Consider the following 22,745-nt stretch of genomic DNA (forward strand, 5'->3'; position numbering starts at 1 on the left):
AAACGGGTGGATTTTGCTGCTTAAACCATATTCCACAAACGCAATATTAATCAGAATGCCATGTTACGTCTCATGAAGGCGCATAGAACATATTATTGCAAATAATTTTTGGGGGTTGACTTCCTCTTTAATGCAAAAGACATGAATATTGGGTGTTGTCAACTGTAGTTAAGATCTTGATTGACTGAGATCCTGACGTACTAGAAGACTCGAAAAATATCAGGGACAGCAGCATCGTGGAGGAACTTGGACCTAGGATAATTTACGACTGCAACAGATAGGAGAAGCAAGATACTCCCCATCCATGGCCTTATTTCATTTTTGTTAAGAGTGATTTGTTGTGTCTTGCGCCACGCTAAAAAAATTTTATGGCACTTAAAAATTCATGTGACAAAGGTAAGGATTTTTTTTCAGTTGTTGTGATTAACTTTGCATTTTTTCTTACTCAATTCACTCTAGCTATGCTATGGGATCATGTTGTTTTGATAGCATAAAGGTCGAGCCAAACTGGCACTTTCCAACGTGTGACTCCCATTGGGTTTCAATGTGACTGGTTAATTTCAAACACAGACACATCCTAAATTGTAGGCGGCCGTGCACAATTTTGCAATAACATTACCTCAGTTGCTTATTTTTACTTCCCCTCTCAAGAGGATTTCATTTGTTTTCAATTGTGATGTTAGGTCATAGGTCACTATCTATCTATCTATCTATATCTATCTGTCTATCTGTCTCTGATCTTCAATACTAACAGCCTTTTTCCCATTTTAGTTAATTGTGTGTTTTTTTTCCTTCGTAAAAGTTAGCTTTCACAGACTTAGCGCGATGGTTGTGTAGCACAGTTTACCACAAGAATGTGACAAACATAAAACTGTCATTTAAAGAACTCACATTTACTACTTGGCACTTTAATTGCACTTTTAGGGTTACAACTGGCTAGATATCCTTACCTGTACTTTTTGTAATTTGTACTTTAAAATGTACTTGTTGTACTTTTTACCTTTTACTATACTTTCGTTTACTTTATTGTACTGTCATCATTGTTGTAATTGCACGTGATGTGTTTTACGGTTGTAATTTAATACATTGACAGAGGAATAATTATGCACAGGCATTGCAGTACTGCTAAAACAGCAAAGCACTGTTTTGTATTTACGTTATGCTATCGTTACTTAAATAGTCACATTCTTTTTTTAAGTGATTAAATGAAATAAACTCAAACGACGACCTCAAGACAAAACTCAAGTAACCTATGTCCTACATGTTTCATATATCAATATCTTTAATCCAAATACAGTACAAAACCTCATGAGTAAAGCATTTGAATCTTTCATTGAAAAAAAAAACGTATCGTTTTTTGGTTTGTTTCTAACAGAAGGATTATATTTAATATAATATATTTAATAATGAACCATATATGGTTCATGAAACATTCGTATTTCTTTGAAAGTTTAATGACTGTAGGTGGCTGTATATTTACGTCCCTGCACAACATAAGAAATCGATGTGACTTACTTGAGTGCTCAGCTTGTGTTCTCTATGAGAGCAGGAAAAGTGACACGCTCATAAATTTGACGATTGTAGCATGCAGGGCACGCATGCACAGCGCTGCCAAGAGTCTCCGCGGGCGCCCAGCGCGGCATGCTTTTGGGGTCATTGCACGCAAGCATGTCTCATGCGAGCGGCAAACTGCATGAGAAACATAACTGGCCGAGTAAAGAACGCTTGAAATTAAATAACATTTGAAATGAAAGAAATTAAATTCATTCATTTAAAATTAAACTAATTTGGATTGTAGCCATGACAGGATCTGGCTTCTCGAGCACACTTAAAAGAATATTACGATCAAATTATGGCCACTTAAAAAGAAAAGAAGTGGCCTTAAATGGAAATTCAAATAATTAATTAGTTGACGATGAGGATTTATGTTATTTTGAAGGACGTTCTCATCATGAGCAGCATGTTATTTACTTTATACAATGTTTTTAAAAAAATGTGTGGATTTTTGTGTCTCTTTTGTATATTTACAACAATATTTGTCAAGCTTGTTTACAAACGGCACCCCATACAAACCTGTGTGTTCGTTTTATGCGCTAGTGGATATTATACGTGCGCCGAAGCTGTGGTTTTTATACGCGGTGCAGAATATTTTATGATTTTGCGTAATCCAAAGACATCTAATGAACTTTCAAACATAAGATTATAATTAAAATTATCGAATTAAAACTGTATCAAAGGAGAACAAAGTCATAATCAAACAAATAGAATACTTGACTTTAGTTCTTTTAGACGATCACCGCCGATATACTCGACACAACCGAATTGAATAAATGTGGAGATTATTTTTTATTCGTTAAAAATATACATATACTGCACGGTTGTCGCACAATCCGTCGTTTCAGTTAGTGAGTGTGTGTGGGGTGTGTGCGTGTGTGTGTGTGTGTGTGTGTGTGTGGGTGCATGTGTGTTATCCCAAAACTAGTAAGCAACACACTCACCTGTCACAACATTAGGCATTGCGGCAAAATCGGATTCAGTTCAGCTACTGCAACATCAAATGTGATGGTCGTTGGTTTCTGCCATGTTTCAAGGTTGTCATATTGTGGGGTCGTACTGGTACAGGTTTATTTGAATGTTATCCGCCTAACAAGCTTACAAAACCTTAAATAACAAATAAAATGTGAAAATCATTGCTTTAAAAAACGTTTTCAACGCAATAATTGTAGTTTGTGTATAATTTAATAATCGTATATATTGAAAATAATAAATTGTTATTTCACTCTGAACAAAATGTCTCAAAATCCGTTTTTGAAACAAATCACTGAAATACGATGTCATTAAATTAAAAAATAAAGTTTGAGAGGTGTGATTATATTCGCCTGTTAGGGTATAAAGAAACGTAAAAAATGATAACATACGGGAAAGATCTACTGTATTATATTTTCAATATTATAGATAATATTATTGAAAACAGTTGGTTTTTTTCTTGCCTTCTGGGTTTGTGCTTTTACAAGCCATTCGATGGCAATTTTTAGTGTTGATGTTCAAACTTAAAATATTGAAATAAAGATGGAAAAGTTTATTGAAAAAGTTTGAAAACCAACATTTTCATTGGGTTGTGAGTATTTTAATTCGATATAGTGTATGCACAAATGCTAAAAATGTGCAAGCCAAAAGGTTTATAGAGCAAAAGTTTCTTTTGCGTGTAAGGTCTTTCACCAATACAGTACGGATAAAAGTTAAATAACTATCAAAAATACAATTATTTTGTTATTGTATTTTTTTAACATCTCTAAAAAGTACAAAAAGAACAGAAAATAAAGTAGTAAAAGCGGCGCGAAATGTTGATTTCATTTTGTTTTTCAAGGTTAAAGATGATGATTGGGATTTGTAATGTTTTAGTACCGAAGCAAGTTCCCCTCGCTACAGAAGCAAATATAATTGTACATAATAGCGTGCACAATAGCCTACTAAAGTACTTCCTCCTTCACTATACTTAAGAACGTCAGTCATTGGACTAGGAAAGAACGCTTGCTCCTTTGCTGAAATCGAAAAGGCTTTGTTTGAAATAGGGTACAATGCTGCCATCTAACGGTTATATTGAGCATTACATGAAGATAATATCGTTTTCCCAATTTTTTGCCATTTTTGGCTTTTATCATTATTGTTATTATTATCATTAGTGGATTTTACACTGCTGGATGTCAATAATGGCGTGGATTTGGAACGCGGTGGTGGCATGCCCCCCGATTCTATTTTTAGCAAGTGGCAGAAAGCGATTGAGACGTCACGCGACGTGTCATGTATATTTAAAGGCTGCGGTGCATGTTCACAGTGTGACATACCCACGGCTGCGCTCCGTGGATATGCGGCTCCGTCTGCAAACCACGTGACCCTTCCAGCTCCCCCACACGTCCTTCGTTCAGCATGATGGCTGCGGATGCTGCTCCCTGCCGCATCCTGCATCCTCTCCTCCTCCTCTTCCTCTTCCTCTCGGGGCTTGCAACTCCCGCCGCGGCTCTGCTCGGCGTCCGGCCCGAGGACACCCAAAGCGGCGAACTGTCCGTACAGGACGGCGTCCTGAGAGCCACGGAGGGGACTCGCTTCATTTTGAGGGTTTACTACACGGAGCATCCCCGCGTGAACCGGAGCGAGGCGGCCGAGGCGGCTCCTGCTGCGCCGTGGATCGCCTTCATCGAAGAACCGGACCGAGATGCAGGTCGCTCCAAGGGGAACCCGTGCGAGGAGGAGAGCGCCCGGACTTCTGACATTGAGCTGCTGGGTTCGTTCAAATCCGCCTCCAGCCACAACTCGGTGCTCGTCGAGCTCTTAGCCAAGCACCTGCGCCGAGGCGAGGCGGTCAAGTATTACTCCATGTGCGCCTTCGACGGCGTCAAATGGGAACACTTCGACACGAGAGACTTTTGGCTGGCGGTGGTGGAGAGACCCGCCGAAGCGGACGCGTGGCTGCAAGCCGGCGTGTCCGTGCTGCTCTTGGGGCTCTCGGCACTGTGCAGCGGGCTCAACATCAGCATGCTGGCGCTGGACCCCGTGGAGCTGAGGGTCCTGCAGAACAGCGGCACCGAGAAGGAGCAGAAGTACGCACGGAAGATCGAGTCCGTGCGCAAACACGGCAACTACATCCTGTGCACCGTGGTGCTGGGTAACGTCCTCACCAACACTTGCTTCGTGGTGTGGATGTGTCAGATTTTGGGCATGACCGCGCTTTCCACCGCATCCTGCACTTTGGGGATTTTCTTCATCGGGGAGATCCTGCCTCATTCCGTGGCATCCCGGCACAGCCTCGCCATCGCCTCCAAGACCCTGTGCGCCACCCGGCTCCTAATGCTCCTCTTCCTGCCCATCGCCTACCCGGTGTCCAAGATCCTGGACTTTCTGCTCCACCAGGAGATCTCCAGCTTCTACACGCGGGAAAAGCTGGTGGCCATGCTGCGCGTCACCGACCCGTACCACGACCTGGTCAAGGAGGAGCTCAACATCATCCAGGGGGCTTTGGAGCTGAGGACCAAGACGGTGGAGGACGTGCTCACCCCTCTGTCCGACTGCTACATGCTGTCCTCGGACGCCGCTCTGGACTTCGGCACCATGTCCGACGTGATGCAGAGCGGCTTCACCAGGATCCCCGTGTACGAGAACGAGCGGTCCAACATCGTGGACATCCTCTTCGTCAAGGACCTGGCCTTCGTGGACCCCGACGACTGCACCCCGCTCAAGACCATCACCGAGTTCTACAAGCACCCCATGCACTGCGTGTTCAACGACACCAAGCTGGACGTGATGCTGGAGGAATTCAAACGAGGTAATTGAACACGGGGGTGAATCCTGCTACTCTTGGATCAATCCCAGGCCGCCAGACTATTGGAAGGCGGCGCTGCTGGTTTTTAAGGCACCATATGCTCTGCTTCCCATTCTAGAGCTCTCACCACCTATGGTGTGAGGAGCCTTTGAAGTGTGCGCGTGTAGTTAAAAACACACCAAAAACCGAGAGGAGAAGTGCCGCGTTAAGCTCACAGTAGGCCGTGGCCATGAAGAGCCTTTCATCCTTATGGAAAGGGCCAGATGTGAAATGTGAAACAGTGTCAAACTGAGGGGGTTCAAGCAGGGGTTACAGTGCCCACAAACATGAAGGAATGGGGCCTTTCTGGAAGGATTTATCAATGTAACACATATAGGTGCATCCAGGGCTCAACTGGAACAAAAAAAAAAAACAATAATTGGCCCCAGCATTTTGTCTTAAACCGACACCTGTATGCATTCTCTCAGCACTCTCTGTAACTGAGAAGCCATTGTTTGTCATATCATCAACAAAGTCTCAAAACACTAATAATACAAGCAGAATCAAGGCTAAGTAAAAAAAAAAAAAAAAAAAAATTTTGCTGATCTTAATTTACTTGATAATGCCATTTTATTTGCTGTTGATTGGTTCAGTTTGCTGTCTGCATTGTACATGGATTAATTGTGTGCTCCCTCTAAATTGTGGGTCAGTTTATGAGGGTAAAATGGAGGAAAATAATAATTAAATAACATCGCATCAGCGCCAAAAGTCAACCCCAAAAAATTCTTTGCAATATGTTCTATGCGAGTCGAAATAAGGCATTCTGATTAATATTGCGTTTGTTGAATATGAGCAGCAAAATCCACCCGTTTTTAGCCATCTCACGGGGCGGCCATTTTGTCACTTCTGTCACAGATGCTCGGGGCTCAGGTAACGACCAATCATGGCTCAGCTTCAGAAAACAGGTCACTTTTCTAAAAGCCGTCAGTTTGTACGTTGCCGAGAAGCACAAATACAGAACGAATGGTTGCTTCATTTGACTTAATTTCACCGCCGCTCTCCGTATCATCAGCAAGACGAGTTCTTTGACCGCGGCACACCGGCCGGTCCCACGTTGGGGCGAAGCTTCTCGTAGTTGTCAAGTTTGTAGCACCGTGGAAAAAACGCTAAAGGCCCAATCGCGTGATATTCTCTTCTAAATAAAATATCACGGCTAAAAGTGAGCAGGACACAAAATGAATGAGAGGGTGGAAAGTACAAAAACAAATACAAATAAATAAAAAACGACAACTGCCGATTCACAGGCGCACACAACAAGCGTGGATCTCCAGCAAAAAACGTGACAGCAAAAACTCTGCAAATAGTGCGGAAACTTTTTGCACGACGCAAAACAAACACAAAATGGAAGCATGAGCAGCAATTTGTATTTTGCATTGATTTGGTAACAAGAAGTTAAAAATAACTTGGGCGTGCTTTTAGGCTAACAAAAGGCGTGCTTTTATTGACACATAAGTAGGGTGCCAATGAACGCTTCGGCTGGCTGATTATGTGAAGGGAGACATGTTGACTTTGGGGAGAGGATCATAAATGACATTGTCACTTACAGGTCAGGAGGTCCATTGCTTCATCCCGCTCAGGATTATGATGGATAGCTTTTGGTCTGCTGACCCGCCGGCTCTCAGGTCTGACTATGAAGAGCTTTTCTTTTTTTTCCCCCCCCCCCATCCTCCACTCCGCAGGCGGTTGCCATTCAACCCGGCAGAGCAATCATGAAAAATTCAACTCCGACCTTTTTCCTTCCTGTCTGGCGGCTTCCTTCCTACTTTGATGAATTAAAGGCTCCCACTGCTCAGGGAGCCCTGCTGTGGAAACATCACACTGGGATTACTGGGGTCGGTTTTACCGCGGAAAGGAGGGGGAAATGTCACTAACTAAACCTACCAGCACATGCACACTCAATGGACGATTCACTAGGCACCTCTGAACAATGTAATGAGATCTGATACAAGAGCTACATCAACAAATCTGCCTTTACAAAGATAACAATGCTCACTTTTGATTGATAGGTTGATAGTTACGACATTTATGTCATAATACATTAAATAAACAATTTATAACTTAGTATTTTAGCATAGTTGCTATATCTGTACCCTCAGCTCTGATGATAACATAATAGCACATTCTTTACAAAACTGTCAAATATTTGGCAACTATTTTCAAAGAAAATATCGTTGTTTATTGTGTCTGTCGCATTAAGACAATTGAGACACTTTTGAAGCATATTTTCAGTGTTAATGTTCAAACCATACGCAATAATATTATTATATGTAGTTTTAGGACTAAAACCATCTCTTTTTTTTATGTATTGCCATTTAAGTGTACCTAATATTGTGGCTGCTGACTAAAGAGACATCGCCCAAAATGCAGTATTAGCAAAAAACCTAAACAAACCAAAACACAAAAAGATTGCACAAATTGAAACATCCTGGTTCTTATAGTGTATAAATGTAATGCAGCGATTACATTACGAGGGACAGTGAGCGTAATGTGATGTTCACACAACAATGCATCATGGGAGGGGAGCCCTGTAAACTGGTGGAGCAGAACGATTTGCAAAAGAGACATTCGCATTAGACCCGGTTTCACTCGGGGCGCGTGTGTGTGCGTCTGTTGTTGTTCTGCAAGGGTATTACGTAACACACGAGTGATGTAATGCAGTGCCCGGGCACATCAGCAGACATGAGGGCATATCCACGCCTGACTCACCTGAGCTAGTTAGACAGGCTGACGTCATCACCTCAGGCAAATTCACGTCAACTTTAAGTAGCCTGTCAAGCAGCATGTTTTATTGCACATAATATGCTATTATAATTTGTGCGTTAAATGCATGTTTTGCAGGTGTTGTTCTGAGGTTCAATTTGTCTTGAGAATTGCATGGCGGGAGCATTCAAATGTTCTTGTGGGTCATTTATAGTTCAACGGCCACAGGTTGCCCACCCCTGCTCGAGGGGATTAAAAGGTTTGATCCCTCACCAGCGATCGCTCTAAATCTCGTATGAACTGGCTCAGCGGAGGATAGATATGTGTCTGTGTCTCTACAGGCAAATGGTTAGATAACCTTTGGACATCATACAGCCCCTCAAAAAAAAAAATCGTGTTTTTTGTGCAGCATGGTTTCGACTACTGTGCGCACCCGATGCTTATAATGCTTGACTATGTTGAATTCGTGGTGTCACATTGTCTATGGATGGTGCTTAAACACAGAGGTGGCAGATGCAGCCATCCCCAGACTGATTGTGTAATAATGCTTTACGTAAGGGCAGCGAAATCTTCCCAAAGTGCCAAAGCATCTCCAGGCTAATCCCTCAAATACTCTTGTCTTGTCTGAGTCACAGAAGGCATGAAGAAGTTGAAGGAATATCATGTGCAAGCTCGCATATGTGATACGGATCGTGTCTTTTTCAGCTGCGTTAATGCTCATTTTCATCTTGACTGCACAGATCGTGTTGCAGGCTTATTCTTAGGGCGTCGCAAGACAACATCTTCTTATGAGAATATAGTCAGCAATTGCACAAAAAAATTCAGTTTCTTTTGTGGTGAACGCAGGCAAATCACACCTGGCTGTGGTGCAGCGGGTCAACAACGAGGGCGAGGGAGATCCCTTCTACGAGGTGATGGGCATCGTCACCCTGGAGGACGTCATCGAAGAGATCATCAAGTCTGAGATCGTGGACGAGACCGATCTTTATAGTACGTATATGGTATATGACAAATCAACACCAGCTTGCTCTTGCAGATCTGCGGCGAGTGCAAACTGGAACACAAGGATGAAAAATTAGTCCTGTATGGAACTGCACGTAATGGGCAATCACTAAAACAGGCTGCTATCCTGTCATCAGATAATCATTTCTTTATCTTTTGACTTGGTGAAGCAGCATGTGGCTCATTATCCCAGGATATTGTACGCTCTGTTCAAAGGACAGTGATGCCTTGACTTGCAAATTTGTTCAGTGACCACGCTCGGACACAAAAGAAGAGTTTCTATGAGACTCTGTAAGATGTAGTAATATTTAGTTGTTTTTCACAGAGGATAAAGAATATATTACAGTGAGTACTGTTATATTGGATGTCTGCATGTGTTGCTGTTTGTGTTCAAATTTCTGTTGCATCACTGTGACACCAAAGCTATTCATTAGCCCATATAGTGTTTTGCATTCTTTGTTAGCATTAAGCTAGCAGTTACTTAAGGCAGTTATGTGATTGCTTTAAAATATGCAACATGTTCTTCTCTGTTTTCTGTTGCGTTTGACAGCTAACTTCAACTGGGAGTGCCAATAATAATAATAATTCACTCTTTTATCTGCCAAACGCCTGCTTGTTGTGAAGTGAGTTGGGTTCACTGCCGCCACCTAGCTTTGGCATCTGAAATTTTTGCTTGCAAGTCAAAGGAAGAAATTGTACAAGCTACGGCTTGTACCTCCAAAAATTCAAAAATAAAATAAAAAATAAAATAAAACAATTCAGGTCACTCGTAAGTCCAGGTACCACTCTGTTACTAAATGATCAATAATTCCCTGTTGACTGTAAAACGTGATTTTGGTTTTGTTTTGCTATTGATGCTGTGTTTTTGTTCAAATTTAATTTGATTATCTTTTTCTTTTTGATGATGCCTTGTGTTGTCTACATCTACATGTTCAAGTAAATTCATTCATTCATTCATCATGAGGTGTGACAGCAAGACCTACTACATTCACCACTTTTCACTTTCAACGCTGCAGTCCATTTTGAACCAAGGGTAAAAGGACATTAAAAGAGCCAGCTAATGTGAGGCAATTACGTATTCCAATCTCATTGTAACACAGACGGAACAATTCCAGATCAACCAAGCAACAAACAGCAATGTCTAAAATTCCACCTTTACACATGCATTGACAAGAATACAAATCCTCGGCTAGAAATATTCTCCAAAAATGCGTGATAGGAAAAAAAATATTTGATGTGCCAAAGTGAATAGCTTTTTAGTTTGCTATATCACTAAAAAGGAGAGTGTAACAATATTTCCTGTAGGCTCCTATAAATAGATGTTCGCATTTACTATGAATATTTCATAGCATAATCACTCACCTCATTAATCTATTGATCCCATGCTCTCACCCCTGTTGTTCACAGCCCACTACTCATACATAATGAAATAAGTGAAATCACCATAATCCTTTAATTGCCTGGGATGGAAATGCCAATCTCCCATGTGCTTTATGTGTACCACCATTTAGGGAAAAAGTCAGTTTAATAGCGTAAAGTGTGGGTGCATATTCAGTAATTATACATACAGTAAAAAGGAGCTTATGTCTTTATGGCACCAGCTGTCGCTGTAGCGGTTATGATTCATCTGAGGGAATGTAATATATTAAATACCTTCGCATCTGCAGAGGATGAGTCTATTTATCAATCAGACATGCGTGCGGATAATCCAGTGCAATCCATGGCTGTAAAGAAACGCATGACTAAAACCTATTTACTAGTGTGAGTAAAAAGAGTAAACATGTTTAAATACCTGGCTTCGCCGTGTGTGTTTCGCAGCTGATAATCGGACTAAAAGGCGAGTATCGCACCACGAGAGGAAACAGCAGGACTTTTCCATCTTCAAAGTAGCAGAAAATGAGCTGAATGTGAAGATCTCCCCCCAGCTGTTGCTGGCAACACATCGCTTCTTGGCTACAGGTAGGTCATGTGATCCAGTGGGGACCTGTGGAATGTCAACAGTCGCCGAGGGCGTCAAATTCTGAATTCAACCCAAACTTTTATACCAGCTTGTTTGGAGAGGGGACAGAAAAAAAAAGGACAACAAACAATAATACATAATAACAAAAGATTGACAGCAACCACAACAGTTGCTATTTCGTGCTTTGAGAATGTGAGAGGGAGACGAGAGAGCAAAAAAAAAATACATTGTTTTTCCCTCACCCTCCCATATTGTTGTGTGTGCATTCGTGTCTCTGACTGTCAGAGGTGGAGCCGTTCAGGCCGTGTCACCTGTCAGAAAAGATCCTGCTCCGTCTCATCAAGCATCCCAGTGTGGTGCAGGAACTCAAGTTCAACCCGAAGACCAAACACGCTGCTCAGCACTACCTCTTCCAAAGGAACAAACCTGTCGACTACTTTGTCCTCATCCTGCAGGTAAACATGACAAGTTAGGTAGAAAATCATTCAAACCCAGAGTTTCAGGTAGTTTTGTTGTTTTTAATCGCCTTTTTCACAGCAGTCAGTTTTGAACTAGTAATACCACCACTTAACTGAGCCATGGTACCTGTCGTTACCCTCCTAAAATAATGGCTGAAGTCATTGTTCCACTTTTTTCAGAAAACACGAAAAACTGAAACAAATTCTGATTATATTTATTAATCATTTCATTTCAAGGGTAGAAATGAATGATCTGTTTATCTAAAGATGTAGCCGATTTTAGCAGAGCTGACCAGCATGCTGAGAAGATGTTTAAGGCGTGAAAAATGTCAAAATATGACTTAGGACATGATTTAAGAGGCTGACAATGACAATTACATTACAAAAATCACAAACACATCACGAAGATGAACACAAACCAAAAAATGTTGGAATGTTTTTTTAACGAAAAAAAAAAACTGTACTGTATTTTAGTATACTTTAAAAAACATACAGTAGTGACATTTTTAAAAAGTCACACTTTGCATCAATTGAATAGCCACCTGGTGGCAGTATAAAACAGACAGACGGATATACACATGGAAGTCTGTACAGCATAAATGTCGAAGTTCCTCTCAGGTCCTTGCAGAGGATAAAGAATATATGAACATAAACCCACTTTCGTTTTCATATTCATCCTCTATGAACAAGGATTATCCTGGTAATTAACAAATACTTTTTTGTAGTTTAGCTTTGGCAGAGGTCTGTGCTCAAGTAAGTGACATTCTAGGAGTATCTGGTCATTGTAGCATTGCTAAAATAACAAATCTAATGGTGAAGACTTTGGTGTAGTACTATAATGCACAAACAAATTGAACATTTTGCACTGAAACTAATATAGAATAAATATATTTTATTTTAGGTCATGGTCATCATTTCGTATTTTATAAGCACAATATACTTGACTCATACAAAGCTAGGAATATCAGGCTTTTGGGTGAAATTTGAAGATGAACCTATAATGCACTATATAACCTTTACGGGTGAACTTAATTCGACCTCTAACTCTTTTTGGTACTTTCTGCACAACTTGCTGTTCCCTACAAAAAAGGAGCTGAATGACATAAACTGGTGTTTGATTCACGGATCAACCAATACATTGGACGTCCATGTCTTTGCCTTTCTGTGACTCTTCCAGTCTCTCTCTTGTGATGTGAACAGCATGATGAAGAGGACTTTTAAGTGAACTAGGAACTTTAATGGTGTATTTATGGATCCAACACCTGAATTTTTCAGTTTGCTTCTTTTTAGAGAAGTTGTACAAAAAGCACGGAAACATTGAAAACTTGGGGATACAAATATTTCGAGAACGTCATATTAAGTTCACCTTAAAAAGATGTGGTTCATTTTAGATTCATCTTAAAAAGCCTACCTGTTGTGAGTAGTGTATATTTTCTGCTGCTCGCTTGAAATCTGTTTTTGCGGGGGTGCAAAATCCAATTAAATTCAATAAACAGACATGGCAGCTTTGCGATAAAACAAATGCAAGCCCTTGGGCTCAATATTGCATGTACAATGGTGATGAAACATTTCCTGTGCGGGATGTTCAGTTGAATTCTGGGTCGATGTGGTGGTGACATGATAAATGAACACAAGTGCTGACGTTGCAGGGACGGGTGGAGGTAGAAATCGGAAAGGAGGCCCTCCGCTTCGAAAACGGCGCATTTTCCTACTACGGCATGCCAGCCCTCATCCCGCCCCTGCCGATCGGTAAGTACATCTACGAGAAGTAATCAATGTACAGTATATCAGCTGGGGAGGCCTCAACGGAAGCTAATGGTGGCGTTGGCGGCGGCAACAAGGAGCAATGATAATCAGGGAGTAACTGCCATCTAAATCCCTCCAAGTTAAGTGTGCAGCCGAGCAGCGGCTGTGGGAAGAAAGTAATTAAAAAGATGAGATTGAGAGAGAATTTCCCAGCGGACGAACACAACCTGACTAGGATTATGTGAGCTAAGACTGCCGAGCAAGCAGAAAGGGTTCTCTGTTCCTATAATGTGCACTTTTGGTCTTCAAGTGTGTGAAGGACTGTGGGAGGTAAATGCAGCGGTGCCTTAAAATGTTAGTATGACAAAAAAATCCGTGCTTGTGGTTTTCAATAAATAAATCAAATTATAATATTGTATTTAATAAAAATATGATGAAATAACCTAAATGCAAAGGATTAAACTGTTTGTAAATTATAATTAAATGCCACCGTTAAATTAATTGTCTCCTTCTGGTGTGTCCACCTTGGCCAACAGGGGGCAATATAATACAATATTTGCTGACACAAAAAGGAAGAATAGTTTCACAACTACTGTAAATCACTCAGTAAAATGCTGTAATATTAGTCATTTTTGAGAGGACAAATAATATATGCTTGTGAATATGGTTATGTGTCAACGTGTGTAGCTCCACCATTTTTTTTTCCAAATGTTCGCTGCTTAAAGGATTCTAAACTGGGTTCATTGTCATTTTCCAATTTACGTTAGCATTAAGTTAACAGGGCATTTCTTTCGGTAGTTGTTTGGTTGTTTTAAATACAAAATGTGTAATCCACTTAGTTTGATGTTTAGTTTGACTGTAAACTTCAACTGGGAGTGGCATCAAACAGCTTGAAACATCTTTTTTTTTAATCAATTGTTCCCGATTATTATATATTATTATTTTGTGAAAGAGGCTTGTGTTATGTCCTGTGTATTTTTTTAAATAGTCTCTAATGTTATTCTTGTTCTAGTGTGCATGTCCCTAAAGTGTTTTTCCTGATTTTCCGTGCAGGTCAGCGATACAGTTCTCGCAGCAGTGGTCTGAACCAATCAGACTCGCTGCTGAGCGGAGGCAGTATTGGTCAGCTCTCTGCGGGAGGGCTCTACTTACCGGACTACTCGGTGCGACAGATCACCGACTTGCAGATCATCAAGGTGACAAACGCAAACTCATACTCATTAAGCGCGTGACAACTGAATCTTTCCCCAAACTGCGACCCTTCCCTCAGATAATCAGGACGCACTACCAGAACGCCCTGACGGCCACACGGATGGACAGCTCCCCGCAGACGCCGGACCCGGTGGACGCAGACGCTAAAGGGAGGCCGCCCGTCGTGGAGGCCCGTTCCCACAGCATCGCTCTCCCCCTCACCAGCGCCCACACCCGCCTGGGATTGGCGCGGCTAGCTCAGCTCCATCCCCACGCAGGACTTCGCAACACCTGCAGGCTCAATGAGAGAAATCGTATAGTTCGTAAGTTGGCGAAGCTCGATGTGAGTCCTAGGTGGCATAAACCAGAGCAAACTATTGATTAGATTTGTAAGAATTTAGTTTTAAATCGTGTCGTTTGTGCGTTTAAGCTTCCTTGGATAAGGTGATGAATGGCACCGCAACTGAAGTTTGGTTTCCACCCAAAAAATATTTGGTGGGCTTTGCTGGATAAGGATCATTCACAACTTTTCTTTGCATAGTGTTACTATAACAAACTTGTGATTTTATTACGTACACATTCACAATATACTGTAACTTAAGTCAGTAATTCTACATTATCGGATCCATGATCAGTTTTGATTGACACAGTCAGAAAGGTTGTAAATGTAACAATTGTCTTCCATAATAATAATAATAAAAAAAAAAAAAAAAGAATCAACGATAAAATAAATTCAAGAAAAATACAATACCAGTGACTCTCAAAGTGTGGTACTACAATAAACTAGTGGTACTCACACTACCTCTAGTGCTACGTGAAAGTACAGTTTAATTGTATTTAACTTGATAGTATAATACATTCACATTTATTTTTTAAAGAACTCTTCAAGTTTAATTTAGGAAGAACTTTAACATTTTATGTGCAATGCATTTTAACTGAATCACTTTTAGGTATAATTTTTATTTTCCTATAAACCTACTTATATGTAGGGTTAATGTTCAAACTGTGCTCAGTGGTTTACAGTAATCCAAAATATACTTTTCCGGAATACAATGTCTGTGTCTATTTGGATTAACACTTGGGCCTACTTAATATGAGATGACTTTTTTAATGAATAAGTACAGTACAATTAATCGAAATAGAACAAAGTTCATCACGCTGTAATTTCTTTACCCTGTAACTGTACAGAAGGCAGAGAAATTATGAGATGCCGTGCAGTTCTCCATCACTGCAAACTACGTACAATCCGAATAATAAAAATATTCTGAAATCCAATATCTCCGTGACAGTGCCAAGCAAAACAGATTTGTTGATACGGCTCTTGTATTGGATCTAATATTGTTGTTGCCTGTGCGTGCCTATATTTAGAAGGACATCTCAAATACCAGTTGAATTATCTTGCACAATATTGCACCATAAGGTATTTGCAGATAAAGCATCTAATGAAGTCAAAGTCCCATTATGCCTCATCTCCCAAAACTCAACAAACGTGGCATGCGCAATCTGCTCCTTTTTTTTTTTTTTTGGTAGGGCTTAAAGGATTTCCCACAAGCCATCTGTACTCTGCGGTGTGATAGATGTCACTCTTCTCTGTGTCAATAAGAAAAATCAGCAGATCAGGCTCAACTGCTTGTCAATAACAGAGACTAATATTGCTGCGAGTCATAGGACTTTAAATCACATTGCAAGAACTAAAACCCCTCCCAGTGAAATAACCAATCATGAAATACAATCATTTACCGTAAAAGGCTACTGCTGACTGGCACCTTTGTTCACACAGGCAGCAAATCTGATGGCCAGCGGAGCCCCAATGACACCGTGTTCCTCCGTATGGATGAGATTCCCTACATCCAAGAAGATCGACCAGAGAATTATGGAGAAAACGGTCAGCATTGTTAAATAATATTACACGTTTGAATAAATGTGTCGGTAATTTCTACACCAAGTAGTTCTTCAATATAAATATGTGCTTTGATTCATTTATAACACTGAATTGTGGTATATGGAAGTACCCTTCAACCTCTTCAAAATGGGCATTACAAGTGTGTTTAATCAGCTGGGACTTGGGCCTTATTCAAGATGGAGGGAATTATGAACAGTTCCAAATACAAATACCAGTCAGTGTAAGCTCAAATCGTTCAGGCTTCTGCTAGAATGCAAAGAAAATGTCAGCGAGTGCCTACTAGAACAGCTCAATGTTATTTGAGATTAATCGGAGTCACTTTAAATGGTGGCAGGTGTGTGCTGACTCTATTTAAAAATTGGAATATTATTGGCCGCATCCCCTGTTACAAGAGGGTGTGCACACTTGCTAAACCAGATAAACCACATCATTTCAATTGTTTGTTTACAGACTTTTTATATACACTGAGGCTTTCAAACTGTACATTATTACTGTAATTTATTGTGATTGTAGTTTCTGTTAAACAAATGCAAGCAACATGGGGGTGAATTTTTCACACTGGTCAACATAAAAAATAAGTAGCTGGTATAAACATTGTTAAATATTGTTGTAATTAATAGAATTACAACAATATTTAACAATGTTTATGTAATTTGATATTGTTTATGCTACTTGTGCCAGTTATCTAATGCATATCTCTCTCTTTTTTTTTTTTTTTTTAAATTAGCATTTATCGGTTTTCATATTTTATGGTGGTCATATCAATTAGTTTGATCTCACATATTTTAAAATAGAAAAATAAGAAAATCCAATTGCATGGAGATGGTTCATTTTCAAATATGAAATAGCTTGACAAATTTTGTGTACTAAAATAAAATTTCATGAAGCGTATAAAAACTGAAATTAAATCTTTAAATATTCAACCAACTCTACTTTTGTGTGTCTTCTTTCAGACGTGCCTACAGACTCTCAGCCATCCACCTCTCCTTACATCAGCTCTCGCTCTCTGTCCAGCTCCGAAGAGAACGTCGGGAAGAAGCTCCTGCGGAAATTGAGTGAGTGAGACATCTGCCGTAAACACATCAAGCAACGCGTGTGTCTACTCTAACTGGTTGGGTTGTGTCAGACGTGGCAACTGTGCCTGGCGTAGCTTAGCAACAGATGGTTGGTTACTATGATGCTTACTTAGAGACTCTAAGCTCCCTTTTGGCTCCGGAATGACATGACTCATTTATTTATTCTTTCATTTGGGTCAAGGGAGATGTTGCCAAGTATGATGTTTGAGACAATGTGCATGGGGACACTGAGGTCTGTATAACAACGGTCAGACACATGGGAGTTTTACTTTACATAGCTTTCCAGTGAGTCTCTTGCTTTGGTCGGAATACAAATAACATATTTTACAGGAAAAGAAAGCCAACCGAAAAGGCGTAGGCCACCCATGTCCAAAGTCCGGCCCGGGGGCCAAATGCGGCCCGCGTTCAAATTTCTACCGGCCCGCAGCCTCTGGCATAAAATTAATTATGAGTGGCACCTCAGTATTGTTGACCACAGTACAAAATACACATAAAAAAAAAACAATTTTATAGTTGACCACCAGATGGCAGAAGACCTGTGGTTGCCCTCATGGGTGCTTTCGGTAATAGGCTGCGAGAGCACTCTGCTTTCTCAAGGACTTCGATATCAAGCGTCACTACCAGACGAAACATGCAAACTATAACAAGGTGACTGGTGATAAGATAAACGTGAAAAATTAAAGCAACTTGAAGCTGAATGCTCGGCTCCCAAACTTTCACCTGACCAAATCGACAAAACCTTTGGACAAACACCCCTGGCGTTGGCTGAAACTGCAGCTAGTCAAGCCTACGCTCTTGTTTACAAATCAAACGTACTTCAACAATAAAAAAAAAAAATTCCTAGTTACAAGAGGGTGTGCTCACTTGTGCAACCACATTGTCTCAGTTGTCGTTTTTAAATTCGCCTAATAAAAGCTGTCACTTAAACTGAGTTTGACAGGTTATAAATCACGTTAGAAATTAGATCATAGTTTTGAAATGATTTATTTTAGTCAAACGTTTTTATTTCACAAATAAACGGCACTTGAAAAGGGGTGTGTCGACTTTTTATATACTTTAAGTTAGTGAAAAAGGAAAAGAAAAAGCAAAATGCACACAAAGTTAATCCTTTGAGGTCTCGTGAGTGAGTTTGTCTAATTCCGAATGCATTTGACCACTAATATTCCACTGCATTTTGTTTTGGTTCCCAGTTATCGTAATTGAAAATAATGTGAAAGAAAAAAAATGACTAATCCCATTGGGTTCCTTTTGTTTGCCACGAAATGCCAACATGTTGTCCTTGTTTCCAGGTAACAAGAGGAGGAAAAAGTCTCGGGATGGAGAAAGGAGCTTGGAGGAAGGTCTGGAGCAACCTCCAGTGACAAGCTAGCACACTCTTATTTATTTTTACCTTCCTCATTCAACCCTGCCCGTCACGTAGACTCCCTCGACGCCCTGGCACCTGCAGGAGCCATTTTCATCATGCGCTATATAGTCACCGGTGCTCTCAGGTCTCCACGGATACTCTGTCCCCAAACTGCCTCCCTTCACACCTTCTGTGACTGAGACAAAAAGGGAACTGGAACGATGCATGGGGAAAAAAATAGAACTGGAGCTGGAAATTCCCAATAGCAATACATTGGCTTAATCGGCCTTATGTGGCGGTTCAATTCCCATGTGGGAACTAAAGCCTCTGATACGCCTTTCACAGTGGCCTGGTGCCAGTGGTAGTTGGGTACATGTATTTGTGCCAGAATTTGCTGATTTAAAATGGTCACCAGGTACCTGCGGCCACCCACGTAATAGGAGCCTTCCCGCCAGTTTTGCAGTTTCATTGAGTACTTTTGCCATTATACGCAAAGATTGAATCAAAGCAACTGGACTTTTGTTTGTTGAAAATGTTTCACCTTGAATCTAAAAGGTTTCTTCAGTTCTAAATTGTTATGGTTGTTGTTGCTGGGAATGGCTGGTGACGACTGTCCTGCATACCAACCGGTTGCTCTCCTGCCTTGTGGCAAACTCACTATAGCATTGCATAAACAACATTGTTGAGTTTGCTCCTCAGGAGTTTGTCCTTGGAGTGTGAACTAACTTTTGTCTGAGGGTGTTCGTGATCTTGAAATGTACTGGCCTCTTGTGTTACATGGAGAAAATCATTCTGAGTTCCTCTGATAAACCAGCCAAGTAAGGGACCACCCCATTCTATTGTCAGGCTTGAGTTAGGATACCCACTAGGAGTAAGAGCCTTCCTGATGTGCGGTCTGCTCCTTCTGTCTTCGATTGTCAGGGGGCAGTTGTCTGATATCACCTAGCACTGGCACCTTCTCTGTGTGAAAAAGGTATGAAATAATTTAAGCCATTAATTGTCAATGATACTGTACATCATTCATCTCAATCAAAGCCTTTTCTTGTGACAATTTAGCAGGATAATCCACAAAAAAATGATGTATTTTAGTAGAAAAATGACAAAAATTGAATGTGGCAATATTTTGTTTTTGTAAAAAAAATAACCACTAACTTTAAAGACCATCCATCCATTTTCTATTGCAGGTGAGCTAGAGCCTGTGTACATCCTGGGTCGGATAGAATAATGGCATACAACAGCATTTTTCTGTTTAAAAAATGCAGTTAGTGCATATTATATATTCTGCTTGACTTTTTATTCCAACTAAATTGTCATGAGAACATGTTTACCATCAGCAAAGGGGAACGTATCATATTCCATTTCATATTCTGAGGCAGTTTTAACTGGGAATTATTTGCCATGTCATAATGGCGCCATCTACTGGCGACGCATAGAGAAGAGTAAGCCACTACTTGTACAGACCGGAGCACAATTTTTACAGCTGATTGAAAAAAAATAATAAGAGCCATATTCTCCTGAACTTGAACGACTACTAATTGTAACTCTCACCGTCTTAAGAGGGGCTTGCACAATTTGCAAAAGGAGACACTTTCTTACCTGTTTGTTTTTATATGAGATAACCAAATAGGATGTGAATAGCGATATGTACATTTGATGGATTTCATTTAACATCTGATACTACTTCTACTACTAATTCTGACTTTGCATGTTTTCAGCAAACAACATTTTCTGTGTTTGTGTAGCTTTAGTGACTATCACATGAACTGACACTGATGTGATGCCATAATAATAGTGCAATAAGACAATTCTGTGCTACTTGAAACATAGTGGAACCTCGAAAGTTGAAGGTCCCCGACATTGTACAATTCAGAATTTAACACTCATTTTAAGAAAAATGTGCCTGTAAAGTCACACAGAACCAGGATGTAAGAATGTTACAAAATAAGGCGGGTGAGACCCTCAATCTAAATGTATAATCCATCCATCTATTTTCTATAGTGCTTGTCCTCATTTGAGTGCTATAGAACAGTGTTTTTCAAACTTTGAGTCAAGGCACATTTATTTCATTGAAAAAAATCCCGCGGCACACCACCAGCTGAAATTGTGAAAAAAAAAGAGCTTATTTTAACAATATAAGTGTTATATTGTTTATATAAGCATTTTTTAACATTGAAGAATGACGTTATCTTATAACGTCTTGAATAGGAATTAAATAAACATAAAACAAGTATTTTATAATATTTCATATTGATTCTTACTCAGTGTGAAACATGGGCCGGTTTGGATGAACATGCGTCACTAATTCGCTTGTCTCTAAACAAAGACAATTAGCTACCTGCTGCCGCTGCTACCTGCTGGTACTACAATGTAGTAAAGACATGATTACGCTGCCAAGCGCTAAACCGCACAGGCACACAAATTAGATAATTTCCCACGGCACACCAGTGTGCCACGGTACAGAGTTTGAAAAACTGCTATAGAACATTGATGTCTGGTTTTACGATGGCAACAGTCCAATATTTTTTAAAGAATGAAAAAAATTTGGACCGTCCCCAGAAGAATTCTGTTCAACCTTTGAGGTTCGACAGTATTACATTTCACATTTTGATAATACCCATGGAGGAAAAAAAAAAAATCCAGATTTTCAACAGCGGTGATAGCATAAAATATCATCCATCCAAATATCCATCGATTTTTGCAAGCATGAGGTGCCTAAGTCCAACTGTTGATTATGGACATTAGTTCCTAATGGCATCTGTTTCGTTAAAAACATCAATATTTGGCACTAGTGCATCAAAACACATCACGACAGGAAGCATGGCAATATTATGTCATCCCACGTCTTTTAACACGACACTGATGCTGCCTACAAGCCAACTTACAATAAGCTATGTGTGTGTTTGAGGATGTCTGACGATTGCTTATAAGCAGAGAGACTATTTTGCATGTTTCTTTATTTATGCTACCTAGCAAGTAGGATTGTCCCCTTTAGAGAGCCCTGCTGTCCATATGCATGCTGAGGCAGGGGCAATGCATGAGTAGCATTACTGCACAAACTGCTACCCAAAAAGAAACTCCTTCAAATCTTATGCTACTGTCGCTTATGTGTATGATCCTCACAAAAAAAAAAAACATGTATTTGATTTCAAAGGCAGCTTAGCATGGATATGGAGGCTTGTGCATACAAATGAAGTTGCCTGAGGCTTTTGGATCCTTACACAAGGACATTAAAAGCGTTTTGGATAATCAACAAAGGGAGTTAATGATTCAACTCACTTTTAATTGAGTGGATCGGCTCCAAGAGAAACCTGAAAGTTGGATCGATATGAGGGATGAGCAATATGACACACATGCCGACGACGTCAAGCCTCTTTTGAACACAAATAAATGCAGTGATAATGATGCAGTCTGCCTGAGGATAATCCACAGCTCAACACGAGGAACTGACCCAGCTCTACATACACAGACAAGTCATTTCGATATGACTGATTGACATTTGCCGTTTGTATTATTTAATGGAAGTTATCCAAAGATAATAAGAAATTGAACAAACCTAAAATAGAATTAAAAAAATATAATAAATAATAATTTATGATTTTGTTTTTGTTTACCATCAATACTGAGCTGCTATGTTTATTTTCTTGTCACATTTTATATGGATGAATATGTATGTACCGAAAGAAACTGAACAAACTTCTAATATATTTAAACAAATAACATATATAATACATTATGAACAATAAAATTATACTACTGTACTATGGTCTTTTACTTTTATTTATAGATCATTCACACAAATCTGCTGTATGTTTATTTTGTCATATTTTGCAGTCTGGATGATTATGTTCTGTAAGTTATCCAAAGATAAGAAAACTTCAAATACATTAGGAAAAAATATATTATGAGCAATAAAATTGTACGATGCTGTTCTGTTTTTATTTTACTTTACCCATAATGCTAAATCACTGTCAAGTTATTTACTTCTTGTAATTTGGATAATGTGGTACC

General features: G+C 40.0%; 1 protein-coding gene and 1 long non-coding RNA gene across 4 annotated transcripts; one reads left to right on the top strand and one right to left on the bottom strand.

Moving 5' to 3' along the window:
* The first annotated feature begins 3,839 nt into the window (after positions 1-3,839).
* Positions 3,840-22,495, top strand: cnnm1 (cyclin and CBS domain divalent metal cation transport mediator 1). Its single transcript, XM_086045504.1, has 10 exons — positions 3,840-5,320; positions 8,903-9,046; positions 10,877-11,017; positions 11,304-11,473; positions 13,126-13,225; positions 14,276-14,418; positions 14,493-14,736; positions 16,194-16,298; positions 17,270-17,371; positions 18,682-22,495. Exons 1-10 carry the CDS (start codon positions 3,928-3,930, stop codon positions 18,759-18,761), a joined length of 2,622 nt encoding a protein of 873 aa, XP_085901630.1. The 5' UTR covers positions 3,840-3,927; the 3' UTR covers positions 18,762-22,495.
* On the bottom strand, positions 7,594-19,699 carry LOC147139889 (uncharacterized). Of its 3 annotated transcripts, none has more exons than XR_015088723.1 (9): positions 19,604-19,699; positions 18,783-18,933; positions 17,308-17,358; positions 16,154-16,257; positions 14,508-14,704; positions 11,330-11,467; positions 10,851-11,042; positions 10,712-10,782; positions 7,594-9,110 (listed from the first exon to the last, which is right to left on the bottom strand). It is a non-coding gene; the product is annotated as an uncharacterized LOC147139889 (long non-coding RNA). The 3 variants fall into 3 exon arrangements; XR_015088724.1 differs by having other exon boundaries at positions 14,511-14,704; positions 17,250-17,358; XR_015088722.1 differs by having other exon boundaries at positions 17,250-17,358.
* Positions 22,496-22,745: the final 250 nt, after the last annotated feature.

The sequence above is a fragment of the Filicampus tigris genome, chromosome 11 (genome assembly GCF_054856515.1).
Source record: "Filicampus tigris isolate MCC_2025a chromosome 11, RoL_Ftig_1.0, whole genome shotgun sequence".
In the NCBI taxonomy this organism is placed as follows: domain Eukaryota; kingdom Metazoa; phylum Chordata; class Actinopteri; order Syngnathiformes; family Syngnathidae; genus Filicampus; species Filicampus tigris.

What these genes read in the sequence shown, in the direction of transcription:
- cnnm1 (XM_086045504.1), top strand. Translation starts at nt 3,928, where the DNA reads ATGATGGCTGCGGATGCTGCTCCCTGCCGCATCCTGCATCCTCTCCTC. An exon ending in GCTGGAGGAATTCAAACGAG is followed by an intron (nt 5,321 to 8,902) that starts GTAATTGAACAC and finishes TGGTGAACGCAG; the next exon opens with GCAAATCACACCTGGCTGTG. An exon ending in GAAGCTCCTGCGGAAATTGA is followed by an intron (nt 17,372 to 18,681) that starts GTGAGTGAGACA and finishes CCTTGTTTCCAG; the next exon opens with GTAACAAGAGGAGGAAAAAG.